At 45.1% G+C, this 12554-nt stretch overlaps 1 protein-coding gene across 1 annotated transcript in view; it reads right to left on the reverse strand.

Moving 5' to 3' along the window:
* HTR2A (5-hydroxytryptamine receptor 2A) overlaps positions 1-12554 on the reverse strand; it is a 29728-nt gene continuing 17174 nt past the window's right edge. Inside the window, 1 exon segment of the mRNA XM_048502643.1 lies at positions 1-2654. Coding sequence (XP_048358600.1) covers positions 1852-2654 — 803 coding nt within the window. The 3' untranslated portion in view covers positions 1-1851.

Genomic DNA, 12554 nt, shown 5'->3' on the forward strand with positions numbered 1-12554 from the left:
GACATTCAGGTTCAATTTATTTGGCAAGAGAATCCGCAATAAGGCAAGCAACAGAAAAACAGTGAGGGGTTCAGAGCGGCAACTGAGCGGAGGAAACAGAATTCAAGTACCAACATTCCAAAAATCAAACTCAAAAGTAAGTAACCAGATCACATGATGTGACTTGATCTCTTCATGCTGTTTTTTCAGTTTATATAAATCAAAAACCCTAACTAATTTATATACATTAAATTATGATACATAAAATGTACGGCAACTCCTGACTTTTCTGAACTGGCTTGGCCAATCCTCAGGGCAGGCTTCACATTTCAGGGGCCTAACATTTTTCAAACAAAAATTGGGAACTGTGAAAAAAAACTCCGCCAAGGCAATCCTGCTTAATAACAATTGTTTTATCGTACAAAATTGGAGAAGGCCTTTTGCCATTAGATGCCTTTTTTTTCAGTGTATAGCTTCCTTGTGGCTATACTCCTGGGAAAATGGCAGAGAAGAGGGTGGGTGGGACTCCCAAATGGTGATCTTCCAATGCTGTGATGTCATAACCAGCTACATAACCAGAAGTAATGTCCTAGTAGCACAGGACAATCTAGGCTTCACCCCAAACTTTGTGTTAAAAACCATCGAGTTTTGGGTGAATCCTAGAGTGTCCTGTGACTCAGCGATGCCACCTCTAGTTATATAGCCTGACGTGAGCTTCCGCATCCTCATTTTCCCTTGCTGTCCCACTGAGGGCTGGTGAGTGCCAGTAGGGCTTCCCCCACCAGCAACAAGTGAATGGGAACCCTAATTGTGGCATAAAATGAGCTAAGGAAATTGGGAATGGATACCATTGTCATTACGACCCAATCACAATGGGCTGAGATCCCCTTGTAAGGTTGCCACTCGCCAGACCTCTGCCCTCAGACCCTGGGAGCTTTGAGGTCCAGGGCATGAGGAACATTGACTGATGTCACCATTCTCTAGGATGTCCCAAAAATTTGATGGGTTTACCATACAGTTTGGGGGAATTACTATGGGGTTGTGGCATCAGTTAAGATTCTTTTCCTCCCCCCCCTCGCCCCTCCCCCCAGTAATTTGAGCATGTTGGAGCATAGGTGGGATCTAGGCAAATTGGCAAGCCTATGCAGAATCAAACCAGATTATTGATCTATTAGTCCTATTGTAATCATAAATATAACACAGGCTTGAGTTAAGCAAGACGGGCAGCACTTGGAAAGTAACTAGGAATTTCACATGACTAAATCTGGGCCTGCATCCTTCTTTGCCTTTTTCTGTAAAATTGTTTGAAGAGGTTGTACGCTGAGTAGCAGCACAGACTGAGCGCCAAACCAGCGTGTTTAACAAGGAATCATGGTCCCAGCCTTGAAAACCGCATACAAGGGGGCACAGAATCTTTCCATTTCTACTCCCCTGCTCCCTACTCTGTTGTTTTTTAATGCAAAGGGCTTTGGAGGAAGCACTGAAAACTCTACCTGCTGATTTCATAGATGACTAATATCTTAGGCCTGTCTTTTCTCATTAAGAAAAAGCCAAAGGATTTTTCGTGGTTTATATTATCATCAAACTGCATCCAGTCTCTTCTGAGAAACATACCCAGGCTATTAAAAACAAGTTAACAAAGCTTGTCCTGAAGGTGAAATATTGTATGCTCTCTCTCCACTGTCGCCTTATTACCAACATTTCATCACTTTCGCATTCTGGTTTTTATTGACAAAAGGGCATGATTGAATGTTGATTATGTTGTTGATTTTCTTAGCTTGTGCTATTCTTTCAGCACTAACAAAACTTAGGTGAAAATGTCTCTGGGAAAATTTCCTTGTTGCTATGGCGATTGTGTAGGGGCTCAGATACTCACAAACAGCTAACCTTTTCATTCACCTGGCAAGCGTTGCTCATTAAGGTCCTATCCAAATGATGTATTTCAATTTTCACTGCTGAATAGTCCTGGGACATCATTTTCGACTCCTTCTTTGTCAAATGTTTCATTTGTGCTAATTGAAGCTGGCTTGTATTGTATGCAATAGCAGGGATTGTGTTCATTAAGATGAGCTGCAGAGGTTTCTTTTCCTCTTTGTAGTGACACTGGATATAACGTGAGAAAGCTGATCGGTAGGTTTTATTGAAGAGCGTGTACACCAGTGGGTTGACCGCTGAAGAAAGGTACCCAACCCAGACAAAAACGTTCAGCAGTCCTCCAATAACCTCTCCACTGCAGGATTTCTTGCAGGTCACAGCCATCACGTTGGTGATGAAGAACGGACACCACATCACGACAAAGAGGAAGAAGACAACCCCAAGGACTTTGGAGGCTTTCTGTTCGTTGCTGATGGATTGGACTGTCCTCCTTCCAGAGGGTCCGAGTTCTTTGCTGAGAGACCGCTGGAAGAATTTATCTGAAGAAAGAGAGCTCTGAGGGAACAAACTGAATGGAGCAAACTTGCCTTTGGAGCCAAACTCATTCATGCATAATGTGGCTTCTTTTTGAAGGGCTTTTATGGTTAAAAAATAAGTGATCACCATGATTGCCAGAGGAACAAAAAATGCCACGAAGGAGCCTATCAAGACGAAGTTCTCGTCTGCCAGCAAGCAGCTTCCGTTCTTGAACACTTTGGAATCATCTTGAAGTCCAAAAACAGGAACTGGCATTGAAATACCTTGAAGGTCAAGTACAAAACAGAAACGTGTGACGTCATTGTCTTAAAACACATAATTTGCGCTGGCCAAAAGTAGGGCAGAATTGCTGAGCATGGTAGGTGCTACATTCGAAATGTGAATTAAAAAAACAAACCATTCCAAAACTAATCATAGTCTCTACCAGGTGCCATAGAGCACGCACAGCTGTACACTGATAACATTCTTGGAAATGGAGATTAGGGCATTGTTGGGACGTTGCTACCTTAACATTTGCAGCTTTTCTAAGAAACTACCGCTGGCTATCCGTGAGCACTAGAATAATGAGAACAGGAGGTGGCTAGGGCTGTGGGGCTGGCTGGTCAGATGTACATACTCTCTCATCTTCTCCGAAGACCTGGTGAGATGACTGATATCTATTCAGTTTATTATTTATTAATAAGATTTTTACACCACCCTTCTGGGCTCAGGGGAAACCTTCCAACCTTCACAGAAAATTAAATATATAGAAGAGTTTAAACGTAAACATATACTTTCTTACCTTCATTGGCATAGGACAGCGATGGCGAACCTTTTCGAGACCGAGTGCCCAAACTGCAACCCAAAACTCACTTATTTATCGCAAAGTGCCAACTCAGCAATTTAACCTGAATACTGAGGTTTTAGTTTAGAAAAAACGGTTGGCTCCAAGGTGTGCGTTACTCGAGAATAAGCTTGGTGGTAGTCGGTGGCTTTGCTTTAAAGCAACCGTCCAACTCTTCCAACAGGTGAATCATGAACCTAGGAGGGTTTACTCAGAAGCAAGCCCCATTGCCAGCAACTGAGCTTACTCCCAGGTAAAGGATCGCACTGTAGTTCTTCGCATGAAAATCAGTGGGGTTTAACAGCACTTAACCAGGTTACCTACACTGCCTCCCCAAAACTAGGTCTTAGGTTTAATGCTAATAATCGAGCCCAGCGGCCCAGGCCAGCCTAGATGTGTGTGTGTGTGTGGGGGGGGACTCTGTTTGCACGTGCCCACAGAGAGGGCTCTGAGTGCCACCTCTGGCACCCGTGCCATAGGTTCGCCATCACTGGCATAGGACATCAACTGTCACTTTTCCTCACTAGTCTCTTCCTGAGTTGGTTCTCCAGTCAAGTGACCCAAGTGACTGCTAATGCAACACAATCCAGTGGGTGGCGGTGGGGGGGGGAGGGGGTTGGCTTGCTCCCAGATATCAGCATGGTCAAAGACCTGTAAAAGCCTCCCTAAGGGTGATGGGTTGGCCCACAACAAAACCACAAAGCCTCATAATCCTGCCACTAGTCCCAGAGATCGTGTGTCTAACCCTCCTGGACCTGGGATCAAGAAGGTGGGACCCTTGCAAGCTGAGTTCTGGCCGCTGCAGTCAATAAGGGGAAGTATTGGATTCAGAGCGACGTCCCAAATCTCAAGAATACCACAAAACATAATTAAAGAGATTTGTCAATCTCTTTATTGCAGGAATGTGCAATAAATGGATTGTAAACAGTGAGCATAAAATAATAAAGCTAAATATATAAGACATTTACAAACATCGGCTCTCTAGATCTAGGTGTCAATTGACAAGATTGTATCCAACAAAGTTTCTAAGTCCAAAGTCCAAAACGGGCTCTGGACAGCATGACGTACTCTCAGAATGGCGGAGGAAAAGGAATGTTAACTGATGGCACAACCCCATAATAATTCCTCAAAACTCTATGGTAAAACCACTAACTTGGGGGACATCCTAGAGAATGGAACCCAAATCAGATATAATCCAGATAAACGGCAAAACTGGAATGAAAGATCTTTCCTGTATGCCTTACAACCCATGTCAGCATCGTCCTCGCTGACCAATCAGATGTACAGCAAATGATGTAACTTAGGGTTGCTGCCCTGCAGTTGGCCCCTGGAGACCTGCCATTATCATAATTAATCTCCAGATGACCGAGATCAACTGAACTGCCCTGGAGAGAGTGGACTCTACGGAACTGTACTCGACTGTGGCCCCTCCCTCCCTCCCCCCCTCCCCAAGCCCCTCCCTCCCCAGGCTGCACTCCCAAAACCTCCAGGGATTTCCCAACCCAGAGCTGGCAACCCTAATATAACTTGACCAGTCAAGAGTGTTGCTGACAAAGTGAACTCACAAAAGGTTCAGTTAGAATAAAAGGTGCCACATCTCTGAATGTACCTTGTGAGCTTTCCATTGTTGAGCCAGCCTTGGGTGGATGTATACCCCAAACCAGATTCTACCTCTGAACTTTGTTAACATTCCCACTTAAATCCGCCAGTGCAGGAGGGAAGGTGGGTGAGGTGAAATGCTTTGGGGTAGTGCCTGGCCCCCTGGAACAGTTGCCTTTGTCAGTCACATTCAGATCTCTGAGAATAACATTTCCCCTTTTGACTAGATGGCCCTTTCAGCTTTGAGTGTTCCTGTGCTGCCGCATGTTTTATTTACTGATCGCTCCAAATGCATTCCTAGCTGACAGAAGCTGCTGTTATCTCTGCAGGACACAGCTGGAGGGAGAACTCCTTCTTTTGGTCATGTTCTATTTTTGTTGCAGTAATTCCCACTGCTGATCACTTACACAAAGCACAAACAGCACAAGGACAGCGAAGACAGTAGCCAGTGAAGCAAGGTAATTCACATTCCATGTCACACCAACAGCAATACCTGTTTTTTCCTGGTTTCCTCTGGGGTTGTCACCTGCTTGGTGCCATATCTTTGACAGCAGGGGGCTCAAACACATCGGAGGGAAAGGGGGAGATACCTAAGTCACGCTGTTATGTTCCACCCAGCAGAGGCGTACCTGGGCAAACTGGAGCCCCGGGCAAAACCTGAGTTTGATGCCCCCCCCATGGCCAGCCACCCTCCCCTACCGTGACCAAACAATGATTTTTTTCAACCAGGTCGTTTCAAAGTCACCATCACATTATAGAACATCCCCCAACTCACAAATCTGAACACAGCAATGGGCCATGCCACACAGCAGAAATAATTTTTGGAAAACATTTTCAAAATGCTTTCAAAATGTTTTATTACTGTTATGAGAACATTTTATGGTGTTGTATCCAGTCCCCCCAATTGGGCTCCCCAGTTTAAACTAGTGATGCTGGAATCCACCCCCAAACAGCATCATTTTCAATGGTGTTTAAACTAGGGAGCCCAGATTCTCCTTTTAAATCTACCTTAAAGGGACAATCTGGGGTCCCCAGTTTAAACAACACTGAAAGTGATGCTGTTTGGGGGTGGATTCCAGCATGTTTAAACTAGGGAGCCCAGATTCTCTTTTTAAATCCACCTTAAAGGGAGAATCTGGGGTCCCCAGTTTAAATAACATTGAAAGTGATGCTGTTTCCCCCAATTGGGGGGACTGGATACAACACCATAAAATGAAACAGCATCCCTTTCAATGTTAAAACTGGGGACCTCAGATTCTCCCTTTAAATCCATGCCGAAGGGGGTGGATACAACAACAACAACAACAACAACAACAACAACAACAACAACAACAACAACAACCTTTATTATGCATTGAGAGAATAAAAGAAAGGAAAAAAACAAGCACTGGCAGGAAGGGAGTGGATTTAAAAAGAGAATCTGGGGAAATTTAGGGAGTGCCTGCTGTCAGGGGTGCAATTATTAAGATAGCAGCACCAAAATTTCAGAGTATCTTTGTGAGCCCCTACTGATGATACCACCCAGGTTTGGTGAAGTTTGGTTTAGGGGGTCCAAAGTTATGGACCCTCAAAGGTGTAGCCCCCATTTCCTATTAGCTCCCATTGGAAACAATGGGGGATGGGGCACTCCCTTTGGGAGTCCATAACTTTGGACTCCCTTAACCAAACCTCATCAAACCTGGATCATATCATCAGGGGAGTCTCCCAAAAAAATCCTGAAATTTTGGTGCTGGTAGCCTACAATCTGCGGCCCCTGCAGTAAAAAAACAGAAAAAACACTGAAAATACAAAATCCCCCACAAACGAACCTGCAATTTTGTCGCCCACCACAAGGTGGCGCCCTGGGCAGCTGCCCACTTTGCCCAATGGGAGGAACGCTTATGCTACTACTGAGTCAGGATTGCAGAGGGGCAAGAGTGGACGACTGTGTTCAGCACCCGCTATGGCCAGTTTGAGTATTCGGTCATGCCGTTTGGACTGAGTGGGGCACCGGGAGTATTGTTCAAGGGGGTGGTGGTTTATTTGGATGATGTGTTGATATATATGGAAAATATGGAAGACCATATCAAATTGATCTGGGAGGTGCTCAAAAACCTGATCGCCAATCAACTGTATGTCAAGCTATCAAAATGTGAAGCCCACCAAAACACATTAGATTTCCTGGAGTACCGAGTCTTGGCTGAGGGGTTAGAGGTGGATCCCAACAAGGTGCAATATGTGGTAGCTTGGGAAGCCCCTAGTACCCGTAGGCAATTACAGTCATTTCTGGGGTTTGTGAGCTTTCACCGAGATTTTATAGCAGGGAAGCTCCATACTTATCAAAAAAAAAAATTCACGGGATCGAAGGTGAATTGGACAATTGGGGACTTCTTGTTCTTCTCTATTCTTTTTTGCTGGCCTAATGGCCGTAATAAAACTGACTGACTGACAATTGGGGACAAGGTGGTGGGAGCTATCAAAAAAGCATTAGTGACATGGAGACACTGGTTGGAGGGAGCAAAACACCCGTTTGAGATTTGGACAGATCACAAAAACCTTGCGACACTAAAAATGCCAAGTAAACTGAACGCCAAGATGGGCGGATTTCTTTTTGAAGTTTAACTTCACCCTCCACTTTTTCTAGCAAATACACTGTCCCGCCTTTCCCAGACCATAGAACATAGGGCACTGTCTCACTCCACCATCTTTACCCCAACCCAGTTGGATCTGGCTGTAATCAGTCATAGCCAAGCACAAGATGGGGTCCAACCCATGCACCCCTCCAAAAGACATTGGAAGAAGAATTTAAGGCAATGGAGACTGCTGACCCAGAGACCCAAGAACTAGGGGGAGAACTCAAAGAGGAGGGGGGAATATGGTGGCGGGGAGAAAAACTATATCAGGGCAGCACAACAAGGTGTTACAAGGATGTCACGACCTGAAATTGGCAGGGCACTTTGGGTTTGTGAAAACACTGCATTTTGTCCAGAGGCAGTTTTGGTGGCACAGCCTTCACAAAGACGTGGAAGACTATGTGAAGGAGTGCCCAATGTGTGCCATGGCTAAAACAGTGCTAGGCAAACAGCCGGGGCTGCTGCAGCCACTATCGGCCCCTTGGAGGGTCATCTCAATGGATTTCATTATGGATCTCCCCACGAGCAAAGGGAAAATTGTTGTGCACCATTGGCGACAGGCTGCACTTTTACGCCCGGGAGAACCCTCGGGGGAAAGGGATAGAGCGAGTATAAAAAATCCTAATAAATAAATAAATAGTGTTGAAATGAAAATGAATTTGATTTGGGTAGTAGTGCACTTATTCACGAAACAAGCACATTTAATTCCTTATGCAGGGATACCACCGCCTGACGACTAGCCCAGTTATTCATCCAGCAGGTCTACCAATTGCACTAAACCCTGGAAAAGATCATCTTCAACTGGGGGAACCAGTTTGTCTCCTGATTTTGGAGGCAATTCCTAAAATTATTAGGAGTGGAGCAATGGCTGTTGTCAGCTTTCCATGTGGCTACAGATGGCCAGATGGAGAGAACGAATGCAGTGTTGGAGCAATACTTACGGTGTTATGTTAATTATCATCAAGATAATTGGGTTAAGTTGTTGCCGTTTGCAGAATTCGCATATAATAATGCAGTTCATAGTAGCATGGGCAAGAGCCCCTTTCAAGTGGTGTATGGTCAAGAAGGGAAACCATTCCCGTTGCTAGGGAAGTGGGTGGGTGAACTGGGTGACTTACAAAGGTGGGTGACAGAGTTCCAGAATTCATGGAAAACCATCCACAGTTAACTGCAGAAGGCCAAGGGGGAGTACAAACTGCAAACGGATCGGAAAAGGCTGGAGGTGGTGTATGAGAATGGAGCCTTTGCCTGCCTTTCCACTAAAAACCTGAGGGGTTTGCAGGGAAGCTGGAAGTTGGGATATAAATTCACTGGGCCATTCAAAATATTACGGGTAATTAATCCTGTCGCAGTTGAATTAGAGTTACCCAAGAACTTATGCGGAATACACCCTGTGTTCCATTGCAGCTCACTGGAAAAGGCACCCCTGGCAGATCGCTGGCATCCAAGATTAGCGGTGCCCCCTCCCAAGTGGATTGGAGAAGGTATGAATCACATAGTGGATTCTATCATGGATTTGTGGGATTATGGGGGGTGGCTGCAATACCTAGTATTTTGGCTATCACAGTCGGATTCAACAGGTTGTTGTGGGTTTTCTGGGCTGCGTGGCCGTGGTCTGGTGGATCTGCTTTCTATTCTGCCTTAACAACAACCAGATGTTTTCGTCAGTAGGGAGAGAAAGGTGATTGAAAAATGCATGTGGTAAGCTGAACCTAATTTTTTCCAGCTTGTTAACTTTAAAATAGTTTCGGTGCCAACTAAAAGCAAGAACCCAGTATTCCTGGAGAGCCTAATCAGCCCTGAATACAGAACTGGGACTATTAATTCCAACCATCTTCCAGGCAGAGAGGGGTATCCAGCTGCTATGAGATAGCTGGGACTGAACCCGAGCCCTTCTGTATGCTGAGGGCATGCTCCATATGGAGAGATCTCAGAGCCTTCCTCACCGTAGATCTGGCTTTTATTGGAGGAGGTCATTTGCCTCTATTACCCTCCCCACCTGCATTCTGCAGAGGCCTGCTTGCTTCTCTGTGTTTACTGTGTGTGTGTGTGTGGGGGGGGGGTATTGCCCCCCCCCCCCGCTCTTGCATTTACCAGGAAAAAAGCATGTTGGCCTGTGGCAGGAAGAGGAGTTGTAATCTCTGCTTTTATTACCCTCAACACCTGCATTTGGAATACAAGCAGAAGGTTTAATGCTGGGCCTCGAGGGCCAGACCAGAGAACAGAACAGCAAGCAAATAGGGCCCATTACGGCTGATTTAGAATCAAGAAGGCTCTCCACAGTGGGAACAGGGCCATGATTGGCAGAAACTGGAAGTAGGTCACAGAAATGCTTGCTCTTGGATTGGAACATTTGATAAACTGTTGTGGTTGAAAGAACTGCCCCCCCCCCCCCCAATCAATCAGTACTTTAATACGGTCCAAGACCAGCACATAGTTTCAGAGCTACATTAAAACATAAAATGTATAATTCCTAAAGATTAAAATAGTCCTATGTGGTGATTTAAAAATGTAATTACAATAATAAAATAGTACTACTAATATACATCCTAGGGCTGGCTATCCAAAACTATTACATAATGTTATAACTACATTAAAATATAATATATATATTTTCTCTGCATTAAAATAATACAGTAGTTTTAAAATGTAATTACAATGATAAAACGTAACTAAAATACATTCTAGTGCTGGCTATCTCACGATTTCTTCAACTGGCAGGCAAGACAGCCAAATTCAAGCCTCAGAAGTTACCTGATGATTTTTGTCTATGGAAAAATTGTCCATTTCTCTCAGGGATGCCTCCACTGACAGGAACACTCAAGACTGAATCAAGTTTCAGAGATTCCACCCACCTGTCTCCTCACGGACACCCACATTCCTCTAGCGGCTTCTTTTTGTACCTATCCTCAAGGATAGGAGAAGTGAACGCATTATATCTGAACAAGGTAAACGCTCTCCTGTACTCAGGATTATCTAGCTGTTTGATATGTGACACCACAGTTACCTAACCTTATCCTTCACCAGGTAAGTACTGCTCATGTGGAGGAGTGGGGATTCAAACCTGGTTCTTCAGATTAGAGTCTGCCACTCTTAACCACTACTTCACTCTGGCTCTCCACGGTGGTTTCTGCACAGGCCATATATTTATTTATTTTATTTTATTTATTTCTCAGTCTTATAGACCGCCCAACCCCCGAAGGGCTCTGGGCGGTGAACAACATAAAATAACAGTTACATAATAAACTGTAAATAATTTAAGTTAAAATGCAGCAATTAAGAACGACTAATAACAGCAATGCCCGCAACAATCCCTGTTAAACTCTCCCAGAAGGACGTTATATAAACTGGGGTTTTCTTTTGGGGTGGGGGTGGGGGGAAGTGTCCTGTTCCCCAAATTAGTTTGGTCCGTTCTATTCCCCTCAACACGGGATTTTCAGAGATGGCCAAACCAGCGATCTTTTTTGCAAAATCCCAGGTTTGAGGTGCTCCGGTGTGAACACAGCAGGCAAGCGGCATTTTACTTCCCTCCCTCCCACCCATTCACTTTAAGTTCCATACTGTCCACTGCCAGGGAGAATCCACCTGCCTGCCATTCTGCCATTCAGCAGGTTGTGGGCAGGTTCTCTGAGGGCCCCCACAGGGTACAAAGTCCCCCAAGCCCATTTTCTCCCCGTGGCAGCGAGTATGACTGATCTACAGCAACACATTCATTATTGCTTGGCCATTGCAGGGAGGTCTCATCTCATCTTGTTATTTTTGTGTGTGTGTTGCACATGCACAGCTATTCAGGTGAAGCCAGTCATGTTGTGGGGTGATCGGCATGGCTGTGGGGGTTTATTTCTGTGTGCCTGTGCAGCTATGCATGTGTTGCAGGATTTTTTTTTTTAAAAGAGAGAAGCATCTATGTGCAAAGGTGCGAAAGCAACCTGGATTGTTCCCATGGGCTCCAGTCATTGCCTGACCAATTGCTGATCTTGGTCGTGCCCTCCCTGCTTTTGATTTCATCAGGGAGGAGGTGAGGGTCACAAATTCGTTTTGCACGATCTGTCATATTATACCCATTTTTTTGTGTGGTTGGTGGTTGGTGTTTTTATGTAGATACCGGTCCGTGTGTGTCGGTTTTCTGTATACTGTGTGGCCCAATTGATGGTTGGGTGTGCAAAAGACCAAGACATCTAGAAAAGGCAGTTTTCCTTCTTTTTCAGTTTCCATGGTAAATTGGATGTTTGGGTGGATGCTGTTAAGGTGGTCCAGAAAATTCAGCAGTTCCTCCTCGCGGTGGCTCCAAATTGGAACCAAGTTGCAGGTTTCCTGGGTGCTGTTTTGAGGGCTTGTTTCTCAAAATGTTCCATGTAAACATTGGCTATCACTGGGCTGAGGGAGCTTTCCATGGCTACCCCATCTGCCTGCTCATAGTAATCATTGTCCCATTGTTAGGCCTGCCTTTGGGTTATCTTTTAAGTTATGGCAAGCATTTTTTTAAAATTATGATTTTTAACTGTAATGTAGGTTGAACATGTTGTTGCCGCCCTGAGCCTTCTGGGATGGGCAGGATATAAAACTAAAACTAACAATGAACTTAATTTTTTAAAATTTTAATCTTTGTAAAAACACAGGCATATTTTGCTATGCCGCCACCACGGCATCCGAGAAGCGTTCAGCAGGAGTGTGGTAAAATTGTAGGCTGCGTAAAGGTGTCTGGATTTGTGCCTGATAGCTGCTGCTTCTACTCGACCTTCCCTTCCTCCCACTTACACAGCTGAGCCAACCTGTCAATCAGCCACTGAGAATTCCGCCACCAGCAATGGGCCCGGTGGCGCTCCCTTCCTATCTGCCGCTGACCTCGGGGCGCTTCAGCTCCAGGGACTGTTTTTCTGTTTTTCACGACTTCTTGGGAAAACAGGAGGTGGGATTTACAATGGGGAATAAAGGAGATGGCAAAGGTCACGTTTGTCAGAACTGGCTTCGCCAAGCTTGGCTTTGCACCGTTACCTCAACAATAAACACTACTGATCAATACCTCAGAGTCTGTTTGTTGGCTTGCGATTCCGAGACCTAGCAGTATCCAAGAGTGCACCACTGGCAGAAATTTCAGGTAGATACTAGAGACCGGCACAGGTGCAACA

Source organism: Sphaerodactylus townsendi, linkage group LG01, assembly GCF_021028975.2.
Source record: "Sphaerodactylus townsendi isolate TG3544 linkage group LG01, MPM_Stown_v2.3, whole genome shotgun sequence".
NCBI classification, from domain to species: domain Eukaryota; kingdom Metazoa; phylum Chordata; class Lepidosauria; order Squamata; family Sphaerodactylidae; genus Sphaerodactylus; species Sphaerodactylus townsendi.